At 38.9% G+C, this 27,531-nt stretch overlaps 1 protein-coding gene across 3 annotated transcripts in view; it reads right to left on the bottom strand.

Moving 5' to 3' along the window:
- The window catches only part of LOC126198446 (DENN domain-containing protein Crag), a 345,330-nt gene that overhangs the window by 94,953 nt on the left and 222,846 nt on the right, over positions 1-27,531 (bottom strand). For all 3 annotated transcript variants that reach the window (XM_049934770.1, XM_049934769.1, XM_049934771.1), the window contains 2 exons: positions 22,058-22,207; positions 13,341-13,528 (listed from right to left, as the gene is read on the bottom strand). In XM_049934770.1, the coding sequence (XP_049790727.1) occupies positions 13,341-13,528; positions 22,058-22,207 (338 nt within the window). The remainder of the gene's footprint in view (positions 1-13,340; positions 13,529-22,057; positions 22,208-27,531) is intronic.

Raw genomic sequence — 27,531 nt, 5'->3', positions numbered from 1 at the left:
AACCTGGATTTTTTTTTCACACTAGGAAGATTCCCACGGCCCTCCACTCCCAAGGCAGGACGGAGCTGGATCAGCTCACCTCTTGCAATGTTGATGTTCTGATTTCCTCTAGTGAGTGGGTCACTTCCCCTTTCACTGTTAAAAACCCCTCTGGTAAACTGCCCCTTTGCAGTGATCTTAAGGCTACCATGAATTCACAGTTCATGGTCAACATGCACCCACTGCTATGTCCTGATGAATTGTTCACACACTTAATAGCGGGTCAGTTGTTCTCCAGTCTTGATCTCTCTAAAGCATATCACCATCTGCCCCTGGAGGATTAGACCAAGTGGTTCATAGTCATTTAATGCCTTTCAGCCTTCATCAATACCAATGGTTGATGTTTAGGGTGACAAGTGCTCCTGCAGTTTTTCAACACTATTTGGACCATGTCATTTCAAATATTCTGCTTTACTTCAAGTACACAGATGATGATGTCATTACAGGACATACTATGAGTGACCACCTGCACAACCTCTAGGCCATGGGTCTGAACTGCAATCTGCAGTAGTCTAAATTTTTCCAACCATCTCTTGAGTATCTGGACCACATCAATTCAAGGCAGGGTGTCTGACCCATGGAGAGTCTTGTCAGGGCCATTATGGACCTGCTGCACCCCTCGCCATTTCTGTGAACTGCGGGCTTTTTTTAAGTAAAACTGCTTATTACCACTAGTTCAATACCTGGGCATCAACCACTGCACACCCACTGCATCTCCTTCTACACAAAGGTGCTCCCTTTGTCTGGTGTCCAGTATGCAACTAGGCCTTCACCACAGTGAAGAAATGCTTCTGGTCAGCACTGTATTGAGCTACCTTGGATGCCAACTAACCATTGGTTTCAGCTATGGACACATCACAGCAGGGCGTGGGGATGGTCCTTGCCCATCTGAATGCAGATAGCTTGGAGCAGCCACTTGGCATTTGCATCCAAAACGTTCAGTCAAGTACTCACAGGTTGTGGAGGGAGCTCTGATCATTGTGTATGAAGTCATCAAAATTCACATTTTCTTATATGGCACCACATTTCAGCTAATAATGGGCCACAAGCCCTTAATTTTGTTATTTAATCCACCCACCTGGGTGGCCCACAAGTTGCAGCTGTGTCCCTTGTTCCTCTCCAAATACAGCTATGACATACCTTTTTACTCTATGGAGCACTGTGCCAATGTGGATGCCTTATTCTGGCTGCCTGTTGGCCCAGACCCCAGGTTGGATTGGGAAGAGCTCAAGTCTTTTCATTTGGATGTCTCCAAACAGTACATGGTTTTCTGATCACTAGTACCTGAGTCACCAAGGCAACAGCGGCCAACCCCATCCTCAGCCAGACAGGTAGTCTGCCTTGTACAACAGAATTGGTCTTCTCATCCACTGGGATGCTGTTCCAATTTTCTTTATAACTACTTTGTGTTGCGCCATCATCTCTTGGTCTTATATGGTGTCGTCATCATTTCCATGGTTGGTGCAGTTCCCTGGGTGGCCATTCCTGAGAGTTTGTGGTGGGAGATTTTACAAGAGTTACATGAGGGGGACTGGGGTGATTCCAGCACTAAATCCTTTACTCGCAGGCATGTTTACTGACCTGGCTTTAACAGAGAGCTGGAACAATTGGTTGCTGTGTGTCCCTCAGTGTCTTAGTAAACAGGCAGCACCCAGGTCGTTGTTCTCCCCATGGCCTCCAGCAACCAAGACCTGGGAATGCATCTATGTCCATATTGCAGGTATGCTTCTGGATGTTTTCTGGCTGATTGTCATTAACAGAGCTTTCGTGCTTTCCATATGTGGTCCACTGCCCCTTGACCACTACTGAGGACACTACTCAAGCTCTCTTAAAAATTTTTTCAGTAGGTCTTCCAGTTACCCTCATTTCTGACAATGGAACCCAGTTTCTGTCTCAGGCGATTCATGATTTCTGTGTGTGGTCAAATATTCACCACATTTGCTCCCCTCCCTTTCATCCACATTCTAATGGGGAAGTCGAGCACATGGTTCGCACCTTTAAGACCCAGGTGAAAAATATCCGCAAGACTTCCCCACTGAAGAGGCATTAAATTTTTTTCTGACAGCCTATTGCACACCATCCAAGGATACTGCACGATCTCTTATGTCCTAGATCTTGCCCACCATCATATTCCTGCACATCAGGTTTTACACAAGGGTCCGCAGTCTGGATGTGTGGTTTCGTTTGGTGCCCATGCTGGATACCAACAGGCATTGTTGCAAGAAAGGCTGCTACATCTATACCGTATGCACAGGGGACTACCTGCCACAGTGCCTCGGTCATAGAACCTATGCCTTTGCAGCCTCTGCACCAGCTTCGTTGGCGTTCCAGATGTCACAGGACCAGCCTTAGCTTGCAGCAGTGGGGCATTGGGGATCTCCTCGTGCCGGCCTCTTTTGCTGTATCCTAAGGTCTCCAGTGATCATGGGTTGCTCACTCCTCTTGCTTCCAAAGCCTCCATGGATATGGATGCTGTCTCCACATTGCAGCTGTCCACATTTCAGCCCAGGGATAGCAAAGCGCCCCCCCCCCCTCCCCGCCCCAGGGGTGACAGGTGTAGTGACCCCACACAGATCCAAACCAGAGATCTGGGTGCACACTTGTAAGGTGGGCCACAGAAGTCGGCAGATGCAACTAGAAGTTTAACGACTTTTGGAAGCCACCACTCATGGATGCGTGTGCAGCGTCTCATCCATGCACTCTACAGCTGGCTAACAGCTTTTAGAGATGGTTCAAATGGCTCTGAGCACTATGGGACTCAACATCTTAGGTCATAAGTCCCCTAGAATTTAGAACTACTTAAACCTAACTAACCTAAGGACATCACACACACCCATGCCCGAGGCAGGATTCGAACCTGCGACCGTAGCAGTCCTGCGGTTCTGGACTGCAGCGCCAGAACCGCTAGACCACCGCGGCCGGCTTTTTTAGAGATGGTACCCACCAGTTATAACTCATGTGTGTTATCAGACTGTTATTGTAGGCCACTCCATGGCTAGTGTACCCATTATAATAAGTTGTTTTCTAGACTTAATAAAGTTTGTTGTGTCAGTCATTGTGTGGTGTTCTCTTCTGGGACAAGAACAGTTAAGCTATCCTTGCATGAATGAAAATTAATGCAGAAAAAAAGCAGACCTCAATTTTGATTGCAGTCAACAAAAGAAAGACAGGCTACAGGTAAATATGTTTCAAGATGTAGCATAAATTTTTTGAGGTGTATGATACACAGCTGTCAACATTTATTGTAATATTACAACGACTATCAGTTTCAACCAATTTCACAGTATCAATATACAGAAAATAAGAGCATAAAACAAAAAGAAATTAATAGAGTACACTCAATATACATAAAGTGTATATTAGTTTTGTGCCATATCAATATTTTGACATGGGAAGGTTATTATTAAGGCCTGATGTCACAACATAACTGTTGAATGTGAAAGAGACAAACCTTGTTGTTAAATGTTTTAACTTACAAAGTGGTTATAAGATGTTTTGAATTATTACAGATCATCTGGAATACTCACAAAAGTGGATATACAAGAGATAATATGTAATCAAATGAAAAGACAACGGTGGTGTATCAGATGTAAGGCAGTGTTACAACCATTTGTAAGGTAAACCATAATGGAGTCAAAGAGTATCAGACAACAGACATATAACATAAAGCGATCCAATGATTTGTCACTTTCATGTTCAGCAGTTCTGATGCAATATGAGGCTGTATGAATAACTTGACAGAACACGATGGAGAGGCTTGTGTTCCCGACAGACCCAGCCAGTGGCTGGAAACTGTCCAAGATGATGATGATGATGATGATGATGATGATGATGACGATAATGATGATGATGATGATGATGATGTAACAAATATATCACTTTTTGTAAGTACTACTTCATATAAATCCCCCCCATGAACCACGGACCTTGCCGTTGGTGGGGAGGCTTGCGGGCCTCAGCGATACAGATAGCCGTACCGTAGGTACAACCACAACGGAGGGGTATCTGTTGAGAGGCCAGACAAACGTGTGGTTCCTGAAGAGGGGCAGCAGCCTTTTCAGTAGTTGCAAGGGCAACAGTCTGGATGATTGACTGATCTGGCCTTGTAACAATAACCAAAACGGCCTTGCTGTGCTGGTACTGCGAACGGCTGAAAGCAAGGGGAAACTACGGCCGTAATTTTTCCCGAGGGCATGCAGCTTTACTAAAATATTCCGGAGGTAAAATAGTGCCCCATTCGGATCTCCGGGCGGGGACTACTCAAGAGGATGTCGTTATCAGGAGAAAGAAAACTGGCGTTCTACGGATCGGAGCGTGGAATGTCAGATCCCTTAATCGGGCAGGTAGGTTAGAAAATTTGAAAAGGGAAATGGATAGGTTAAAGTTAGATATAGTGGGAATTAGTGAAGTTCGGTGGCAGGAGGAACAAGACTTCTGGTCAGGTGACTACAGGGTTATAAACACAAAGTCAAATAGGTGTAATGCAGGGGTAGGTTTAATAATGAATAGGAAAATAGGAATGCGGGTAAGCTACTACAAACAGCATAGTGAACGCATTATTGTGGCCAAGATAGATACGAAGCCCACACCTACTACAGTAGTACAAGTTTATATGCCAACTAGCTCTGCAGATGACGAAGAAATTGAAGAAATGTATGAGGAAATAAAAGAAATTATTCAGATAGTGAAGGGAGACGAAAATTTAATAGTCATGGGTGACTGGAATTCGAGTGTAGGAAAAGGGAGAGAAGGAAACTTAGTAGGTGAATATGGATTGGGGCTAAGAAATGAAAGAGGAAGCCGCCTGGTAGAATTTTGCACAGAGCGCAACTTAATCATAGCTAGCACTTGGTTTAAGAATCATGATAGAAGGTTATATACATGGAAGAACCCTGGAGATACTAAAAGGTATCAGATAGATTATATAATGGTAAGACAGAGATTTAGGAACCAGGTTTTAAATTGTAAGACATTTCCAGGGGCAGATGTGGACTCTGACCACGATCTATTGGTTATGACCTGTAGATTAAAACTGAAGAAACTGCAAAAAGGTGGTAATTTAAGGAGATAGGACCTGGATAAACTGAAAGAACCAGAGGTTGTACAGAGTTTCAGGGAAAGCATAAGGGAACAATTGACAGGAATGGGGGAAAGAAATACAGTAGAAGAAGAATGGGTAGCTTTGAGGGATGAAGTAGTGAAGGCAGCAGAGGATCAAGTAGGTAAAAAGACGAGGGCTAGTAGAAATCCTTGGGTAACAGAAGAAATATTGAATTTAATTGATGAAAGGAGAAAATATAAAAATGCAGTAAATGAAGGCAAAAAGGAATACAAATGTCTCAAAAATGAGATCGACAGGAAGTGCAAAATGGCTAAGCAGGGATGGCTAGAGGACAAATGTAAGGATGTAGAGGCTTATCTCACTAGGGGTAAGATAGATACTGCCTACAGGAAAATTAAAGAGACCTTTGGAGATAAGAGAACCACTTGTATGAACATCAAGAGTTCAGATGGAAACCCAGTTCTAAGCAAAGAAGGGAAAGCAGAAAGGTGGAAGGAGTATATAGAGGGTCTATACAAGGGCGATGTACTTGAGGACAATATTATGGAAATGGAAGAGGATGTAGATGAAGACGAAATGGGAGATACGATACTGCGTGAAGAGTTTGACAGAGCACTGAAAGACCTGAATCGATACAAGGCCTCCGGAGTAGACAACATTCCATTGGAACTACTGACGGCCTTGGAAGAGCCAGTCCTGACAAAACTCTACCATCTGGTGAGCAAGATGTATGAGACAGGCGAAATACCCTCAGACTTCAAGAAGGATATAATAATTCCAATCCCAAAGAAAGCAGGTGTTGACAGATGTGAGAATTACCGAACAATCAGTTTAATAAGCCACAGCTGCAAAATACTAACACGAATTCTTTACAGACGAATGGAAAAACTAGTAGAAGCCGACCTTGGGGAAGATCAGTTTGGATTCCGTAGAAATACTGGAACACGTGAGGCAATACTGACCTTACGACTTATCTTAGAAGAAAGATTAAGGAAAGGCAAACCTACGTTTCTAGCATTTGTGGACTTAGAGAAAGCTTTTGACAATGTTGACTGGAATACTCTCTTTCAAATTCTAAAGATGGCAGGGGTAAAATACAGGGAGCGAAAGGCTATTTACAATTTGTACAGAAACCAGATGGCAGTTATAAGAGTCGAGGGACATGAAAGGGAAGCAGTGGTTGGGAAGGGAGTAAGACAGGGTTGTAGCCTCTCCCCGATGTTATTCAATCTGTATATTGAGCAAGCAGTAAAGGAAACAAAAGAAAAATTCGGAGTAGGTATTAAAATCCACAGAGAAGAAATAAAAACTTTGAAGTTCGCCGATGACATTGTAATTCTGTCAGAGACAGCAAAGGACTTGGAAGAGCAGTTGAACGGAATGGATGGTGTCTTGAAGGGAGGATATAAGATGAACATCAACAAAAGCAAAACGAGTATAATGGAATGTAGTCAAATTAAGTCGGGTGATGTTGAGGGTATTAGATTAGGAAATGAGACACTTAAAGTAGTAAAGGAGTTTTGCTATTTGGGGAGCAAAATAACCGATGATGGTCGAAGTAGAGAGGATATAAAATGTAGACTGGAAATGGCAAGGAAAGTGTTTCTGAAGAAGAGAAATTTGTTAACATCGAGTATAGATTTAAGTGTCAGGAAGTCATTTCTGAAAGTATCTGTATGGAGTGTAGCCATGTATGGAAGTGAAACATGGACGGTAAATAGTTTGGACAAGAAGAGAATAGAAGCTTTCGAAATGTGGTGCTACAGAAGAATGCTGAAGAATAGATGGGTAGATCACATAACTAATGAGGAGGTATTGAATAGAATTGGAGAGAAGAGAAATTTGTGGCACAACTTGACCAGAAGAAGGGATCGGTTGGTAGGACATGTTCTGAGGCATCAAGGGATCACCAATTTAGTATTGGAGGGCAGTGTGGAGGGTAAAAATCGTAGGGGGAGACCAAGAGATGAATACACTAAGCAGATTCAGAAGGATGTAAGTTGCAGTAGGTACTGGGAGATGAAGAAGCTTGCACAGGATAGAGTAGCATGGAGAGCTGCATCAAACCAGTCTCAGGACTGAAGACCACAACAACAACAATAACACTTCATGTAATCTCTAATTTTAATTGAATGTAGCCTATGCATTAGTGTTAGTTTTATGCTCTTATTTGCTGCATACAAATACTGTGAAAGTCACTGATAACTGGAACTGGCTGTAATAATAAAATAAATATAGACAGCTTTATGTCATGCACTACCTAGAGCATGTAACAGCTGTTGGCAATAACCTACAAAACATGTTTATAGCATACAGACAAAAGACTGTATTTGTAACCATGACAGCTGACAGTAAAGACATAATTAAATCAGAAAGAATAACCACATGGAAAAATACACCACAGTTCAATCAGTAACAATTGGGTATCTATATTGTTACCGTTCATTTACAGAAAATGCAAATGAAAAAGGAACAGGTGTTTCATATATGTAAAAATTTAGATAGAAAAAATACTGGTAGACAAAGAATGGGAGCAGCGCCTTACTGAATGGGAGTTCAATAAATGGAATAAAATGCATTCAGCAAGAGAGAAGAAAATTGCAAGCAATGAAGTATCTGAGAAGAGAGATATAAGATTGTAAGTGTAGATAGCCAATGTGACAGGAAGGGCACAGAAAAATATAAACAAGAAAGTAGAAAAGGTGGAAACAAAAGGAAAAGTTTGGGGGGGGGGGGGAGAGGGAGGTTATAGAGTGAGAGAGACAGGGAGGAACGAGGCCTGGGGGGGGGGGGGGGGAGCAGGAGCACGCGCAGAGGATTCCCTCTTGAAATGACACATAATATATAATTTTCATTAGCGAGTTATGCAAACAACATACTCTTCCTATTTTAATATAAAGTATCTCCCATTTTTATTAATTACTTTCCACTTTAATCATGATATCTGAAGTGCTTGACTTACTTTCAGCATTTAATGGAGAAAGATAAATTAAAGCAGTGAAGCAATTTTCTTCTAGGTTAACCCTATAATTTTTTTTTAACACTGACACACTGTGTACTATTCATATAATTTAAGTATCTTGGTTTGCTCTATACCCAATAGAAGTACAAAGATGTTATAAATAAAAGTCAACAGGTACATAATGTATTACATGAAATGAATCTAAACTATTCAAACTGGGTTAATTACAACATGGAAAAACATTACAGAGATTTAAGTTATGTGGCGAATTATCTCTGATAAATTTGCAGCATAATGTAGTACAACACAAAGTACAATTTTAAGCCCAACTCAATAATAAAGTGAGATTACAGAAATGGATATTATTTGTAAGGGAATCATATAGATGAAACATGTGACAGCAGTTGATGATTTCATGGCAAAATCCATTATGTTTATACGCCCACAAGCTGTAAAGAACAAAAATTAGCTAGAATTTCCTTCCGATATAAAAATCAATAAGTAAAGCATGCCTGAAATTGAAAAATAATGAAATTTTTAAATAAATGTGATTTTTTAATGCTTTATACAGGGTGTAAATATTAAGTTGACAAACCAGAATAGCTCGAAAAATAAGCTTCACACGAAAAAATGTGTAGAATCCAAAGTTGATTACTTTCGAGGGGGTGGGGTGGGAGGCAACTTTAAAATTTCAAATGGGAACCCCATTTTTTATTGCAGAATCAGATTCTACATAAAAAACTACATACATTTTGTCTTAAATATTTGTTTTGTTTCTTGGTAGTTGGCGTTGTAATTCCAGAAAATCCATGTTCTCATTTTTGCTTGTAAAATGGTTATGGATGAATAAAAAATACTTATTTACTTAATAAATTTTGATTTGATAAAACTAAAACTCTCCCTATAGGGTGGGGTTTGAGAGGGAGGAATTATAGAGTTTTACAAATGTTGACCCAAATATTAATGTTTTCTGCAGATTTGGATAAGTTTTGTTTGTTTTGTGGTCATGTGGCCACACAACTTTTAATTATCAAACAAATCATCTGACTAGCTAACTAACTAACCAAACATCTTACTTACTAGTGAACTCATTAACTGAAACTAACTGACTAACAAATCTAATTTTTTATTAGATTAGGAGTAATCACTCTTGTTTGTCAAGAAGTCTCACAACTGGGGTGCTTGCTTAGTTTGAGTCTTTTAGTTTCGGGTGGAAAAACGTAGAAAACGTTTTCATAAATTCATTTACTTAAATCACATTGTTCACACCTTTATTTTATTTTGGAATACCGCGGCTGTTACGTCATTTACATTTTTAGAATTATGTACGATAATCGATACCCCAAACAGCCCTGATTGAAAATCGATGCTCTTATCCAGCCCTTGCTGATGAGCAGTGTAATGTTCTGGAGTGCTGCCGATAGGTAGCGCAGGGACGAGAAATTCGCTCTTTATCATAAGAAGACTGGGCTTTAGAAACTGTAAGTATTAATGTAATAGATGCACTGTTTCTTTTACCTGTCTGAGCATTCAGACAGCACTGCATCATTTATAACGATTGTCTTTTGGGCGACTTATGTTTGATTACCTTGTGTGACTGCATTCGTGGTTTTTGCTCGCTACCAGTCACATTTGACGTGGAGTTAGTATTGATAGGTGGAATTACGCCGAGCGGGCCACTTCTTGCTCATAGAAATTCTAACCTGCCTATCTCAACACCCCCTATCTTTCCTCTCTTGAGAGTAATAGGTGACATATGTCACTATGAACTATCTTTCTGTGGAAGAAAGAATTGAGATGGTGTACATTTATGGAGAAAGTGGCAGAAATGTTGACAATGCAGTAGTCGCACTTTATGCGCAGCTTTTTCCTCGCCAAGTTCGATCACGGTCCTCTTTTGTTCGAGTTATTAAACAATTTACTCCGGAAGGCAGTGTGAACCAGAAAAAAAGAACCCGTGCAGCTCTGTTTGTGGAGAAAACAAACAAGTGGCAGTCCTAGCTGCTGTGGCTCATAATCCACATGCAAGTACAAGAGAAATATCAAGGCAATCAGGAATTTCACACATGAGTGTTTGGAAACTCCTGAAGCTCCACAAATTTCATCCATACCATGTATCCATGCATCAGGAACTACATGGTGATGACTTCCAAAACCACCTAATGTTTTGTCGCTGGGGAGTTCAGCGGATGCAAACAAACCAAAACTTTTTTGCAGAAGTTAATCGCCATAACATGCATTACTGGAGTGATCAGAACCCACACTGGATTCGAGAAGTCAACCATCAGCGACCTTTGTCAGTTAACGTTTGGTGAAAGTGAGATGCAAGGGGACTCACTGGAAACAAGCACCCCAAAATTCATTTACTTGCAAGTACATGCAGATAATCAACAATAAAACGAAACCAATCATTCCTTTTCAGGATCACCAAATTTTAAAGGGGAATACTTTTAGTCTTTTACTTTGTTTACTCTGTGGGTTAATGAGTTAACTTGTTAGTAAGTAGGATTGTGGTTAGTTAGCTAGTTAGATGATTTGTTTGATAATTAAAAGTTGTGTGGCCTCATGGCCACGAAACAAACAAAACTTATCTGAATCTGCGGAAAAAATTATTATTTGAGTCAACATTTGAAAAACTCTAATTCCTCTCTCTCAATCCCCACCCTATGGGGAGAGAGGGAGAGTTTTAGTTTTAGTGAAGTAAGATTTTTCATTTATCCATAACCATTTTCCACGCAAAATTGAGAACATGGAATTTCTTGAATTACAGCACCAACTATCAAGTATCAAAACAAATGTTTAAGACAAAATGTATGTAGTTTTTTTTTATGTAGAATCTGATTCTGCAATAAAAATGGGGGTTCCCATTTGAAATTTTAAAGTTCCCTCCCGCCCCACCCCCAGGGGGCTGGGATGGCGTGCTAATTTTAGCACCAGCAGATGTCCCCCTCAAAAATAATCAACTTTGAATTCTACACATTTTTTCGTGTGAAGCTTATTTTTCGAGTTATTCTGGTTTGCAAACTTAAAATTTACACCATGTATAATATCAATGCAGCTAGAGTTATTCATTTCATTGTAAAGTATTTTATATTCTGGGCACCCGCAACTGTGAAAGGGCATGATGTTCAGAATAATTTGGCTGACAGATGGTAAAATTGTTATTTTATTGAAACACAAATTGGTTCATGGCCTAAAGCAGCACCATCAGATGCAACAATGTTAAAAGGTCATACGCATACTCACTGCCCTTGTCAAGAAATATTATTCAGTGAATATTATCTGCATTACATTAGCAAACAAAGGATAATTAATTTCATTAAAATTGCAGGTGCATGGATACTGTCATTATAGAACCTTGTTTTAAAACTTGCCTGCATCGGGGTAATGGCATAGCAAGGGTGATGGCAGGGCAAGCTGGTGTTGGGAAGAGTAGAAACACCCACACAGCAACTACGATGGACTCATCGCTTGTGTGGACTGCTCCTACTCTTCCTGAACACTGAACGACCCTGCCATCACACTGATGCTGGTAAACCTTAAAACAAGGGACTATGTGATCGACACAATAGCAATTTTCACAAAATTAATGGATCATGTCTTTGTCACCCTTCGTTCACTAGCATAATGTTGATAATAAACACTGAATAATGTATCTTTACTAAGAGCAATGGGTACACCGATGACCTTTTAACATTGTTGCACCTGGTAATGTGGCTTTAGGCCATGAAAACAATTATGTATCAGTAAACCAACAAGTTTACCATCTAGCAGTCGAATTCTTCTTAACATCACACATTTTTCTCATGGGGGTAGCCATCATCAGGGATTGCACTGTACAAAGTTGAAAATTCTGTGCATTATCCACGTTAAGTGACTATTTATTTTCCGAGAACCAGTTAATAACTGCCTAGAAAAGGGTGTCGCTGTTGCCAGTCCAAATGCAACAGCTTGGTGTTTCACATGACTGGGATGTTATCCATATACTGGCAACTTGTATGACACGCAAGTGCAGTATTGGTGAGATGTGTCATATCAGCACGATATAATGACGGCCACACTGTTAGTGTTCAATGAATAGGATAGCATGACTCCTAGATCGTGTAGGCACTACACCACAACCCCAAATCCAAGTGTACTGCGAGAACCTTTATTTAGGGAAAATCATCACTACCTGAGTTACCTATCCATCAATCATGTATTGACGACAGGTTTTGCTATCAACTAGCACAGATTGTAACAATGGATTGATGGATCACAGTGAAGCAGAACACTCACTGATGGACAACAAATGAGCAGCCATGTCACCCAGAACCACCACCTCATTGTGGGGACAGAAGCCTCTGGCCCCCTTCTCTGCTCAGCCCATGCCAATACACACAGAGATTAGTGTGCACAATGGATGCACAAAACATGGATTGTGTGGACTGATTAGTTGCAGTACATATTGGTATATGCTAAAAGCAAGGCATACTACACAGAAATCTCATGATGTAATGCATTCCACTTTCCAAAAGGCACTGTTCCAGCAGGTTGTAGAGATGATTTTTACACGGGACAGAACGGATCCTGGGATAGTTTGTTATTTTCTTTCATATGTGAATACTACAGGGATCTATGCAACTGTGTTTCCAACTGCAGCACTTCCCAAGTAATCTGACCTTGAGCAAGAAAAAACAGTGCAAAAGCAATGTTTGTGCAATCTTGTTCCACTGATGTCAAACTTATTCAGCATATCTAGGAGACCAGTGAACTAGATATACATGCCTTGGATCCAGCTTTGATTAATGCCTGTGAATGTGGGCATCAAACCTATTCAATACATTTAGAACTCCAATAAGCTAGATGTACATGTCTTGGATCCTGCATTGATTAAAACTTATCAGCTAGTGCAGTGGTCTAATGGTCAAGGATCAAGATGGTTATTCAATACCTATATTGTCTCTCAGGGCCATGCTGTGATAAGACACCAACGAGACTGCCATCGTCAGGGCAAAAAGGGGATGCAATTCAATGCTGGTAGATGTGTCTTACTTAACAAATCACGAGTGTGAAGCTTGCATAATCAGCAAATAGAATTATTTTGGTTTTTAGCAAGAGGTAATTTAAACATCATAAATTAGAGGAATATGCCTAATACTACCAAGCTCCGGTTATGCGTATGAAGAAATGAGCAAATGAATATATGAATAAAGATACATAGAACAGCTTATATAATACTATACAGAATGATTTTAATTCAAAAGAAAAAAGAATAAAATTAAAAACTAATCTCACCAAGTGGGTGAAGATTCGTGGAACTTCCTTTCCTGCTGCCATCACCAAATAACTCCCATAAATTACTGCGTGAATCGAGGTATGAGAATTCACTAGATATCCTCCTGCTACTCTCAGGCACAGCAGCTGTTACGTCAACTGACTCATCCTCAAGATATTGGTTCTCATATTCAGGTTGATATCCCTGCCTGTCATAAAAATATGAAATGGAAAATTTTTACTCAAAACAGGGTGTAACAAAGCAGGGGGTATATCATAATGCACTGAAGCTTAAGATAGAATTCAGAGCATAAATCAGAAATATGTAATTCCTATCCATTATATACCTGATCAATAAACATAATCTGTGATTACTACAGAAAGAGCATTTCTTGGGAAGCTTCAGGGAAATGAGAAACAATTAATAACTGCAAGAAATTAGTTGAAGAGTAACTGCTATCAAAACTCTGAAGGGTTGTGATTGTTAAAACCAATATCCACAATAAATTATAGAATACAGAAGCTAACTGAGATTGAGGAAAGTTCCACAAGTTGGCAACAGAGAAGCATACTGGAAACATCCACATATTGACTGATATAATGCAGTGGTTAGTTATGGAAAGCTAGTTACAATCACAAAGAGACCACTACCACACAAACATACCTACTCTGGTGAACAGAAAATTCATAACATTACATGATAGGCTATAGACATTATACAGTATACAGTATAATACAACATACAGTACAATTATATACAGGATGTTTCAGGAGTAGTAGTAAATATTTTAAGAGGTGATAGTATACACTAATTCGGATAAAACACTTAATATAACATGTGTCCAATTTTTATTGGTTACAGAGATAAGCTGTTACAATGTGATCTACGCAAATACTCACAGATGGTGTTAAGCAAAAGCAAATGATTAAGTTTGAACTTTATGTCTGTATGTAACTGGTCTATTATAAAGTGCAATCAAAAAGTTCCCACACTGTCCAGAAGCAGTATGCCAATCAGGCAAAATATCCTTGAGCGCTGAGGCAATCGTGCCACCGATGACCAGGTTGACGTTTCCCGTTTGGTCAAACACAGTGTCCTCTGGTGCGAACAAGTTCACAACTGCCTACTGCACATCCTCGTCCAACAGGAATTATTGACTCTTCGAGGCTTTTTTCAAGGGGCCAAAGGCTTGATAATAGCATGGTGAGAGATCAACACTGTAGGGCACGTGCTTGAGTGTCTCCCACTTGAGTTGGTATAACTTCTGCATTATGACATTTGCATCCCTTGTTGCAGTTGTCATTCCACAATGGTGGTTTTCAACAGATATGTTGCCCCATACAAATTTTTCGTTCTGCAATGGAAGTCTACTGGTGTTTGTTCTTCAGCAGCTAAGAAAAGAATAACAGCACTCTGGTCCTATTTGTGTACATTAGGTAAGAATGTTGCCGTAGTTCAGGTTTTTGCATTTACTATGTGCATGTTGGAAAGACTTAAATGTCACACTACTCCCATGTTTATTTACCTGTTTTGGAGTCATGCTATGTTGCTTATACACTGCGGCAATGGCCTCAAATGCAAACTTTTTGATACCCGCTTAATAGTTTAAAGAGAGTATGGTTTGCCAGGTTGGTCTGATCATTTATGAGCTATTTCTTTTACATTATGTTTTCTGAATGTGGTAGTTTTCTCACAGGTAAGAAGGTGTTTTTTGTTGTTGTTTATCCTTACGATTGTCTTGTCTGTGTCTTCAGTGGAAAATTTGTGTTGGTGTTGTTGTAAGCATTCTGCAAAAGTGGTTCTATACGTCCATTCTCTTTGTATTTGGTGTAAAATGTTCTCCTGGCATGATCTACATGTCTTCCATCAAATGTGTCACACTTCAGTTGGTATATTCCTGATTTCTAATATGTATCTAAGTGCTGTTTGTTTGTTTGTGAGAGTTTGGGTGATATGATGCCTGGTGTATTATTGTATCTGTTGTTGTCAGTTTTCAGTATATGTGAAATGTGTGTAGACAACAACATAGGAAAAAGATAGACTGCTACTTACCTTAAAGAAGATACAAATTGCAGACAGGCGCAATTAAAAAGACACTTACATAAAGCTTTTGGCTATAGCCTTCATCTGTGAAACACACACACACACACACACACACACACACACACACACACACACACACATATATATATATATATATATATATTCAAACACACTTCATGCGACCGCTAACTCCAGCATCTCGGGCTGGCATGCTGGAGTTAGTGGTCACGTGTGCATGAGGTGTGCTTGCTTGTGTGTGTGTGTGTGTGTGTGTGTGTGTGTGTGTGTGTGCGCCCCCCCCCCCCCCCACCCGCACAATGAAGGCTGTGGCCAAAAGCTTTATGTAAGTGCCTTTTAATTGTGCCTGTCTGCGAACTTGACATCTTTTCTTTATAGTAAGTAGCAATCTGTCTTTTCCTGCACTGTTGATACTCCTACCTGGAGTTTCCAATGTTTAAAACGTGTGTTGGTTGTTCTAAATCTTTACAGTAATTTGCAAGAAATTTAACTGTCTATTTTGCTCTTCTTCTATTGTAAAATTTATCTTATCATGAATAGAATTTATTTGTTTATATGACCGCACCATTAACTACCAATATGAATCACACCACAAAATTTAATTTTGTAAGGGGGGTGGGGGGGGCAGTAATTATCCAATAAGAGGTAAGTGCTCGAACTCATAGAAGTTTAAACTAATCAAAGCTGGGCCGGCCGGGCGGTTCTAGGCGCTTCAGTCTGGAACCGCGCGACTGCTACGGTCGCAGGTTCGAATCCTGCCTCGGGCATGGATGTGTGTGATGTCGTTAGGTTAGTTAGGTTTAACTAGTTCTAAGTTCTAGGGGACTGATGTCCTTAGAAGTTTAGTCCCATAGTGCTCACAGCCATTTGAACCATAATCAAAGCTGGAGGATATTACTTACTCAACGAAACACAAGAAGCTTCCCGCAGAAATTAATTATTTGTTAACCTATAGAGTAATCCCCCCCCCCCCCCCCCCAAGATTAATTTGTATAGATCTGTATTTCCTGTTGTTTTTGGGAAGTACTTTTGAACTGAAATGTTGGTTTGTTGGGTTATTTTTATGCCTTGTTTAAAAAAAAAAATTAAAAAAAATTAAAAATAAAATTGTATATTCTATGTGTGTATTTGTGACTGTGTGTTATTGTATGCAATCTTCTGTTTCCTTTCTTTCTCATCTTGTGGTGTTCCTGTTCTTCTGTCTGTGTGTTGGAGATAGATGGACTTTTCCTCTTTCCTGTTTCTCAATTTTATTGTTCAGCTTTGTTACTAAGTTTTCTGTGTATCCATTGTTTGTGGCTGTTTGTACTATGATATTCATTTATTTTTGGTAGTCACCTGTATAATGGTACATCTTTTCCCTTTTGCTGTTAAGTATCATTCACAATTGAGTAGCTGTATAAAAAATACTTTTACCAGATAAGACCGAGGAGATGAGTATATAACTGACAAAAAACAACACAAATAACTATTAATATGCAATAGAGCCGTTCAACAGTGTTGGAGATAATGTGGTTCTATCATTGTCCTTCTAGATATGAACAAATGCAAACAATTCACACTGCGCGTGTCCCAAGCTTTCTTCCAGCAAACTTTGTCATCATGTGCCTCTACTTCACGAGTGTGCTGATGATCAAACAAAAGTTCTGTGTTGCTACAGATGTTTGTTGCTATTTTACATACCAGTTTTAGCACTATAAAGACCACAACATTTAAATGTCCATAGGGATCTAACAGAATTGAGGTAGGTTCTACAGTTCAGTGCTTTATAATATTACCTTGATTCTATTCCGCTCACAATATAATTCCACTTATCTTTTGTTCCAACAAGAAGCAACAGAACATCACCCTCCACCCCCTCTCAAATAGTTTTTCCATCAGTGTCTCTGCAGTAGGGAGCAGCAGTTTGTGAAACTTGAGCTTCACCTGCTATTTCTGAGTGTTCTAATAACTTATGGGACTGCAGCTGGGTAATGTCTTTGACAATAATGGTTATAGATGATGGCATTTCCAACAACAACAACAATAATAATATTTTCATGTGCCTCATTGGCCTAGTGCAAATCTTTCAATTGAATGCCCCTTCGGCAACTTGCGCAACCCTGACCACCCCAGTTATACAACTGGGGAAGGTTGGTTGATTTGGGGAAGGGGACCAAACACCAAGGTCATTGGTCAAGCAGGGAAGTTAATTGATTATTGATGAATTATTTATTCTTGGCAATGTGTGCCTAATAAGGATTCCACAGATGACAACTTAAGCTAACTGACATAACAAACAAGAAATCTGAGAAAAGGGAAATATTACGTTTACACTTTAATTGTGAATGCATTTTGTTTCCTTGTAAGATCCAGTGTGGGGATGAGAAGCAGACAGCATCAGCTTCCACTTTTCTTGCTAGTAAAGATTAGCCCCTGGCTAAGTATGCCAAGTGTTTGTGTCATCATAGCAGCCAGAGGCAGTTTTACAAATATCTGTTTTGCATTGGTCTTGCTGGCAGTCCAGAATATAACTTATCTATAGAACCTACAATATTATATAGGTGCAAGGAGTCAGAACAATTGGCCAGTATTTATCTTCATGAGGCGAAATTCTAAGTTCTGCCAATAGCAACATATAAAAGGAAAAAACTATTCTAGCTTCAAGAACCATTTGTTCCTTCGCCAGGGATGAAACAGGTATAAGCCAGGGAAGGTTAGAAAGGAGGGGCCAATTGCTCAGACTGCAGGTTGTGAAAAACCACCTCTTGTGCGGACACTGGGAGACAAAGATGAAGGGGAAGATGTCGGAGAGGTTAGTAAGTTAAAGATAATACATTGGTAAGCATTGTGCCAGCTTCAGTTCCAAAGATGAGAAAATGACACTAAGAAGCAAAGATGGATTAAGAGGAAGAGAACTGAAAAGTTAAGTGAATAGCGCAATTAAGAAATAGGGGGAAAGAGGGATGGGTGTGGGGAGAGTCCAAAGAGATAATAAGAGAGGAAAGCATCAGGGGAAACAAGTAACAACAGTAAATAGCTGGAAGGAGAAAAGGAGAGGGTGATGGTCGTTAACAGAGAGTAAGTCCAGGAGGGCGGCACGATGTGAGGATATATTGGAGATCAAGTTCCCATTTTTGGAGTTCAAGGAAACTGGTACTGGATGGGACAATTCAAGTGGTCTTTATGGTGTTACAGGTTTTGAGGTCCCCAAAGGCGATAGTTTTTCTGATTCCAATCATGTGCTCAGCCAATTTAGTGGTGGGCATTCCATTTCCCCCTTTTTCTATTTTTTTCCTCTCAGTTGTTTACCCTGTTACTTGTTAATTTTTTATCATTTTTCTTCTTCACTTTCTCTGTTCTTTTTTTCCTCTTCCCTTTTCTGTTCTACTTCTTAATTGCACTATTCCTTCCACTTTCCATTTCTCTTCACTTAACATTCACCTCCCACCTCCCACACCTACCTTCCCTCCGTTTTTTCCATCATCTGTTTTTAGTTTTCAATTGCATCATTTATTCTTTTCCTCAATCAACCTTTTATCTTTTCACTCTGTCCTATCATCTGTGGACTGAAACTGGAACAGTGCTTATCAATGTACTACCTTCAATCTTATATCATTCTGGTGTCTCCATATTCTCCTTTATCATCATGGCAATAGGCACATTCCTCTCAATGTACGATAAGAACGAGAAGCCCCTCCTCTCTGTCTTTCCCAACTTATCCCTGATGGTTCCAAACACTGTGACAGATTTTTTCTTACTTTTATATGTGTGTATCATCAGTACTTAGAATTTAACCTTCTGAAGGAACACAGCTTTTCTTCGTGCAAATTTCTTTTGATACATAATTATATGAAATATTTAGAGGATATTCTAGGAGTATTAGTGAAAAGAGGCATTGAGAGTTATATTTAAATAAAGAAATTGTTACTGTACTGGAAGATGAGTAAATTTTTCAAGAATTATGGACTTAACTGAGTTGCATGGCATTTTGAAACTTCACCACACTTTATACTGATCTAAAAGCAAAATTTGATGCAAATTATCTGAGTAATTTCCACACAAAATAAATAAACATTGATACTACCCAAACACATGGAACCTTTTCAGTAGCTCATGACAAAATTAAATACACGATACGGCTAACACTGTACAGATACATCTCATAAATGTTCAACAACATAAAAAATTAGATTAATGCAACACTCAAAATTACAAAAGTCCCTTTACTTTTTAACACACCTTACTTGTTATCACAGATAGAAGCAACTCAAGTATTTATGATGATGATACACACATAATGAACAGCCGTGCAAGTTGTCTGCTGCAAGTACAGTTAGAGGAGGATAGTGTGCAAAGCTAGGTGTATGGTAATTTAATGTATCAGGAAACAAAATAAGCCTACTTAAATTTTTCTATTCCATCTCTTTTTCCTTTTTGCTCTTTTCCTTTTTGAAAACTAGCTAATTTCCAGCATGAATTTTCACTCTGTAACAGTGTGTTCAATGATATGAAACTTTCCTGGCAGATTAAAACTGTGTGCCAGACCAGCACTCGAACCTGGCACCTTTGCCTTTAGTGGGCAAGTATTCTACCAACTGAGCTATATTGTCCAAAACAGATTTAATCTGCCAGGAAAGTTAAAGCTGATTTGTGTCACAGATTTGGAACAAAATTCTTATGAGCTCTCGCCTTGATAGTACGGATTAATTATTCTATTAAGACCAGTTTCAGTTTCTATTTATCATGCCTCTCCCATATTTTTAAGAACACTAACTTTGCAGCTGAGCAAATACTAAGCTTGACCATATCCTAATGCAGAGCCATTTCAAGATCAAGAGGTGACTTGGTAACAACACACGTCTTTCTGCAAAGTAGTTTATTTATTCATTTCTGCAATCAAGATTAAGCAAGGCGTTATAATTACTTTTCCTACTTCTGAGTATCCACAAACAGATGAAAAATATTGGTGTCAATCATGCAAAGCAAATATTATGTCTTGTTTACAAGATATTTAATCATATTCTTAATACACTTGATACTTGCAAATTGTCGTAAGTTGAATACTAAAGCAAAATTACACTGCTCAGACTATAATATGAAATAATTTGAAAAGGGAAGACATGGCTGCAAAGAAGCTGCAATATGACTTGACTTTATTCAAGGATTAGTTTCAATATCATTGTCCTCACCTAGTCAACATAACTAAGACATTTTACCAAACCACTGGCATCATGCATCATGAATCACTTGATAAGTAATTGTATATGTACCTGTATAAATCATTTAGTCTATGAAATCCGTAACCTTTGCAAGAGAGAGGTACAAAAAAAGTCCAAATGAAACTGTGAGTTGCAGTATACATACAGAATAGTTTACTGTTATGGATACAATGAAACACGTGCTTGAATGACAAAGAAACAAGCAAATAATCCTAGTAATCATAGGTACAAACCAATGCTTTCCCCAGTATGATGTATTGTGATCAAGTACACAATCACCTTACAACAGAGTCCCTGAGGACCCAAATTGCAGATACACGCTTGAGAACAAACACTTTACAATAAGTGTACCACATGGCCACCATTCATGTGAAAGCTGGCATCAGCACATCTTCTTATCGATGCCTGTAAAAATTAAAAAGTCCCAGGCATGTTTCAAAGGCACTGACAACCATCCACAACGTGTTCCCCAGAGTTCATCAACATTATCAAGAGATCTGGAATACACCAAAGCTTTTAAATACTGCCATACAAAAAAAAGAGCCAACAGATTGAATTTGGGGGACCTGGGAGGCCATGTCATTGTTCAGCCATGATCAATACATTTGTTGACAAAGATTCACACTATTTATTCCTGAATAGTCACATGAAAGTGTACCAGCACATCATTTATGTACCACAGACTAATCTTTTCACCATAAGGTACATCATCCAAGTAGTAGATCAGTTTGTGTTTATTACAATTATTTGCTTGTTTCACTGTCCTCTACTTGCACCTTTCATTTGTGTCTATAACAGTCAAACACCCTATATACAGTATATGAGGTTTCACACCACACAACAAAATCAGGTGATGATAATGCTGTAGCAACTAATTGTTGAATAAATTAAAGACAGGATGCAGCTTCTCTGTGGTAATATCTCTTTTCTTCCCCTCAAATACTTCAATGTTGCTGAGTACCACGTGTACACAATATGTCGAATAATAAGAGAATGAACAGAAACTGAGCACCAAAGCTGAGAATCAATTCACAATTTTTTGCCACATATTGAAGAGTTTTTAAAATTATTTATTTACATTCAATGCAAATGTCAGGATATGATTGGCCACTTTGTTTCCTTTAACGATTGTAGCCATCAGATGTAATCTGAATAATCAAAGCTTTTCCTTTCTACAAGTTTTCTTAGTTAGAAAACTGTCTTCTTGCATGATAAAGTCTGATATCAGTTAAAAGCTAGAAGTCAACTTCATACATATGTGGGCAGGAAAAAAGCTGAATTATTGTTAAGAAGTTTATTGGCAAGTCTACCTAACAGCCAGGTTAATGTACACACCAAATTCATTATTTGTAACAAGTAAGATTATAATTTAGATACCTGAAAATAAGAAACAGTTAGCCTCTGCAGGTTAACTTCAAAATACATGAAAAACTATGTTACATTCAAAGAATATTCAGAAATGTAATTCACCATACCCAACTACTCCTTTTACAGGTGTGGAGTTGGCAGATATTGCTTCTTTAATTTCATCAAATTTCTTAGCGACTGAAGTAGCTGCAGACTTCAGGCTATTGAGGCCTCCAATTAATAATTCATTTGATTTTTTGGAAGTCAAACTGCTGGGACTAGAAAAAATAATAGTCAAAATATGAATCCATTTTTTTTCAAATATACAGATACTAAAACAGTAATACTTTTAAATTACAGACTTATGCAGAAATAAATCAAAATGTACCTTTAGATGAGGGATAATTGTTTGCATATGAAAATTAGTCACTGCTAACTTGCATATGTACAGTAATATTATAAGTAAGGAATCCTTACAATGGACCATCTAAATTAGTAAATACCCAAAAACAGGATGATGATGTGAAGTGATGTGATGCACTCTCCACACTAATCTATCCTCTTCATCTATGCATAACTTCCACTATCTACACTCACTGCCCATGCTTACTGTAGTCAAGTCAGCCTACCTCAACAATTTGTAATACTCCCCCCCCCCCCCCCCCCCCCAATGAATAACGCCCATTACCAAATTGAAGATTTGTTGTTCCACAGGATGTATTCTATCAACCTGTCCCTTCTTCTTCATCTCTACATAACTACTCCAGTCTAAATCAACTTGAACCTGCTTACTGCAATCAAGCTTGGGTCTCGCTTTAAAATTCCTCTCAGCCCTCTCCCCCTGCTTACTTCCCTTCATTACCAAACTATTCCTGGATGCTTCAGGGTGTGTGCCATCAAACTATTCTTTCTTAGCAAGGTTATATCGTACATTTCATTTTTCCCTAATTCAATTAACTATCTTTAAACTCGCAATCTGATTTACCCATTAAATCCCCAAAATCTTCTCTAGCACCACATATCAAAAGCCTCCAGTCTCTTCTTGTCTGCATAGCCTATCACTCATGTTTCATTACTGTACAAGGCAACACACCAGAAAAATATGTTCAGAAAAATACTTTCTGATATTGAACTTTACATTTGATGTCAATAAATTTCTCCTTTTCAGAAATGTTTTTTTCTTGTTATTGACAGTCTGCAATTTGTATCCTCCCAATTTCAGCCATCATTTATTTTGATGCTGAAACAGCAGATTTCATCTATTGCTTTTACAATCTTGTTTCTTAATATAATTCCCTAGCATGGCCTGATTAATTTGACATCTCTCTTTTACCCTCCTTTGACTTCTGTTGATGTTTGCCTTGCAACCTCTTTTCTAGATACTTTTCATTTAATTAAATTGATCTATCAGATCTTTCTTCCCCCCATGAACCATGGACCTTGCTGTTGGTGGGGAGGCTTGCGTGCCTCAGCGATACAGATAGCCGTACCGTAGGTACAACCACAACGGAGGGGTATCTGTTGAGAGGCCAGACAAACGTGTGGTTCCTGAAGAGGGGCAGCAGCCTTTTCAGTAGTTGCAAGGGCAGCAGTCTGGATGATTGACTGATATGGCCTTGTAACAATAACCAAAACGGCCTTGCTGTGCTGGTACTGCGAACGGCTGAAAGCAAGGGGAAACTACGGCCGTAATTTTTCCCGAGGGCATGCAGCTTTACTGAATGATTAAATGATGATGGCGCCCTCTTGGGTAAAATATTCCGGAGGTAAAATAGTCCCCCATTCGGATCTCCGGGCGGGGACTACTCAAGAGGACGTCGTTATCAGGAGAAAGAAAACTGGCGTTCTATGGATCGGAGCGTGGAATGTCAGATCCCTTAATCGGGCAGGTAGGTTAGAAAATTTAAAAAGGGAAATGGATAGGTTAAAGTTAGATATAGCGGGAATTAGTGAAGTTCGGTGGCAGGAGGAACAAGACTTTTGGTCAGGTGACTACAGGGTTATAAACACAAAGTCAAATAGGGGTAATGCAGGAGTAGGTTTAATAATGAATAGGAAAATAGGAATGCGGGTAAGCTACTACAAACAGCATAGTGAACGCATTATTGTGGCCAAGATAGATACGAAGCCCACACCTACTACAGTAGTACAAGTTTATATGCCAACTAGCTCTGCAGATGACGAAGAAATTGAAGAAATGTATGATGAAATAAAAGAAATTATTCAGATAGTGAAGGGAGACGAAAATTTAATAGTCATGGGCGACTGGAATTCGAGTGTAGGAAAAGGGAGAGAAGGAAACGTAGTAGGTGAATATGGATTGGGGCTAAGAAATGAAAGAGGAAGCCGCCTGGTAGAATTTTGCACAGAGCATAACTTAATCATAGCTCTAACACTTGGTTTAAGAATCATGATAGAAGGTTGTATACATGGAAGAACCCTGGAGATACTAAAAGGTATCAGATAGATTATATAATGGTAAGACAGAGATTTAGGAACCAGGTTTTAAATTGTAAGACATTTCCAGGGGCAGATGTGGACTCTGACCACAATCTATTGGTTATGACCTGTAGATTAAAACTGAAGAAACTGCAAAAAGGTGGAAATTTAAGGAGATGGGACCTGGATAAACTGAAAGAACCAGAGGTTGTACAGATTCTCAGGGAGAGCATAAGAGAACAATTAACAGAAATGGGGGAAAGAAATACAGTAGAAGAAGAATGGGTAGATTTGAGGGATGAAGTAGTGAAGGCAGCAGAGGATCAAGTAGGTAAAAAGACGAGGGCTAGTAGAAATCCTTGGGTAACAGAAGAAATATTGAATTTAATTGATGAAAAGAGAAAATATAAAAATGCAGTAAATGAAGCAGGCAAAAAGGAATACAAATGTCTCAAAAATGAGATCGACAGGAAGTGCAAAATGGCTAAGCAGGGATGGCTACAGGACAAATGTAAGGATGTAGAGGCTTATCTCACTAGGGGTAAGATAGATACTGCCTACAGGAAAATTAAAGAGACCTTTGGAGATAAGAGAAACACTTGTATGAACATTAAGAGCTCAGATGGAAACCCAGTTCTAAGCAAAGAAGGGAAAGCAGAAAGGTGGAAGGAGTATATAGAGGGTCTATACAAGGGCGATGTACTTGAGGACAATATTATGGAAATGGAAGAGGATGTAGATGAAGATGAAATGGGAGATACGATACTGCGTGAAGAGTTTGACAGAGCACTGAAAGATCTGAGTCGAAACAAGGCCCCCGGAGTAGACAACATTCCATTGGAACTACTGATGGCCTTGGGAGAGCCAGTCCTGACAAAACTCTACCATCTGGTGAGCAAGATGTATGAAACTGGCGAAATACCCTCAGACTTCAAGAAGAATATAATAATTCAAATCCCAAAGAAAGCAGGTGTTGACAGATGTGAAAATTACCGAACTATCAGTTTAATAAGTCAGAGCTGCAAAATACTAACACGAATTCTTTACAGACGAATGGAAAAACTAGTAGAAGCCGACCTCGGGGAAGATCAGTTTGGCTTCCGTAGAAATACCGGAACATGTGAGGCAATACTGACCTTACGACTTATCTTAGAAGAAAGATTAAGGAAAGGCAAACCTATGTTTCTAGCATTTGTAGACTTAGAGAAAGCTTTTGACAATGTTGACTGGAATACTCTCTTTCAAATTCTAAAGGTGGCAGGGTTAAAATACAGGGAGCGAAAGGCTATTTACAATTTGTGCAGAAACCAGATGGCAGTTATAAGAGTCGAGGGACATGAAAGGGAAGCAGTGGTTAGGAAGGGAGTAAGACAGGGTTGTAGCCTCTCCCCGATGTTATTCAATCTGTATATTGAGCAAGCAGTAAAGGAAACAAATTAAAAATTCGGAGTATGTATTAAAATCCATGGAGAAGAAATAAAAACTTTGAGGTTCGCCGATGACATTGTAATTCTGTCAGAGACAACAAAGGACTTGAAAGAGCAGTTGAACGGAATGGATGGTGTCTTGAAGGGAGGATATAAGATGAACATCAACAAAAGCAAAACGAGGATAATGGAATGTAGTCGAATTAAGTCGGGTGATGCTGAGGGTATTAGATTAGGAAATGAGACACTTAAAGTAGTAAAGGAGTCTTGCTATTTGGGGAGCAAAATAACTGATGATGATCGAAGTAGAGAGGATATAAAATGTAGACTGGCAATGGCTAGGAAAGCGTTTCTGAAGAAGAGAAATTTGTTAACATCGAGTATAGATTTAAGTGTCAGGAAGTCATTTCTGAAAGTATTTGTATGGAGTGTAGCCATGTATGGAAGTGAAACATGGACGGTTAATAGTTTGGACAGGAAGAGAATAGAAGCTTTCGAAATGTGGTGCTACAGAAGAATGCTGAAGATTAGATGGGTAGATCACATAACTAATGAGGAAGTATTGAATAGGATTGGGGAGAAGAGAAGTTTGTGGCACAACTTGACCAGAAGAAGGGATCGGTTGGTAGGACATGTTCCGAGGCATCAAGGGATCACCAATTTAGTATTGGAGGGCAGCGTGGAGGGTAAAAATCGTAGAGGGAGACCAAGAGATGAATACACTAAGCAGATTCAGAAGGATGTAGGTTGCAGTAGGTACTGGGAGATGAAGAAGCTCGCACAGGATAGAGTAGCATGGAGAGCTGCATCAAACCAGTCTCGGGACTGAAGACCACAACAACAACATCAGATCTTTTACAGCCTATGACAGAATTTAAATGTCATAGGTGTACCTCAAGGTTTTATTACTTTTTATGAACTTTAACTTCTTTTTCAAATTTCTCCTTAGTTTTTTTTTCGCTGTTTGCTTTGTATACAGATCTTTGGTTAGAATATTTCACAATATTAAAAAATATCCAATCACTGTTGTTTCTATTACATGTGATTCAAAATTAAACATTAAATTCCATTTTCAAAGACTAAAGTTTGCATTTCTACAGTTTACATATGCTTCAGTTTTCCACGTAGGTTTTTTTTTTATTTATTTTTTTTTTTTTAAAGAAAGGAGACAGTCATTAATTTTGTGAGAATGGCTTCATGGATGAAACAGAATGCAAAAAGTGAGACAAAAATTACGAATATGAATTTATAACGATTACCTCGTCTCTGTCTTTACACTTGCACCATTGAAAAGGGACTTCATCTGCATTCAAACACAACATTAGTGATACTTGTCATAACATCATACATGACTCCTTATCAATCTTACAACTTCCTATTCTTCATTACACATATTTTATCTGCACAGTTATGGATGTTATTGAGTAAAAATACTTTTTATTATATAATTTTACATCCTAACTTCTTATGTTAATGATTTAAGAATATCTTGGCAGGTAATATGGACAATATACAAATTTAGGAAAAAATCTGTACAGATGACAAAACAGTAATGCATATTAGACTCCAAATAATTTGTCACACTGAAAGTTTAACATCAAACCATGTGAAGATAATGTTCAAACAAAATGAAAAATACCAGAAGAGTTTTAACTGTTGCTCAAAAATCAAGGCTAACAAATGAAATAAGTTCACTTTACAAAATGACCAATCATCTCAACGGGACAGTAGTATAC

Source organism: Schistocerca nitens, chromosome 8, assembly GCF_023898315.1.
Source record: "Schistocerca nitens isolate TAMUIC-IGC-003100 chromosome 8, iqSchNite1.1, whole genome shotgun sequence".
Classification (NCBI taxonomy): Eukaryota; Metazoa; Arthropoda; class Insecta; order Orthoptera; family Acrididae; genus Schistocerca; species Schistocerca nitens.
The sequence above is the reverse complement of the archived record's forward strand: the minus strand, read 5'-3'. Positions and strand labels throughout refer to the sequence as shown.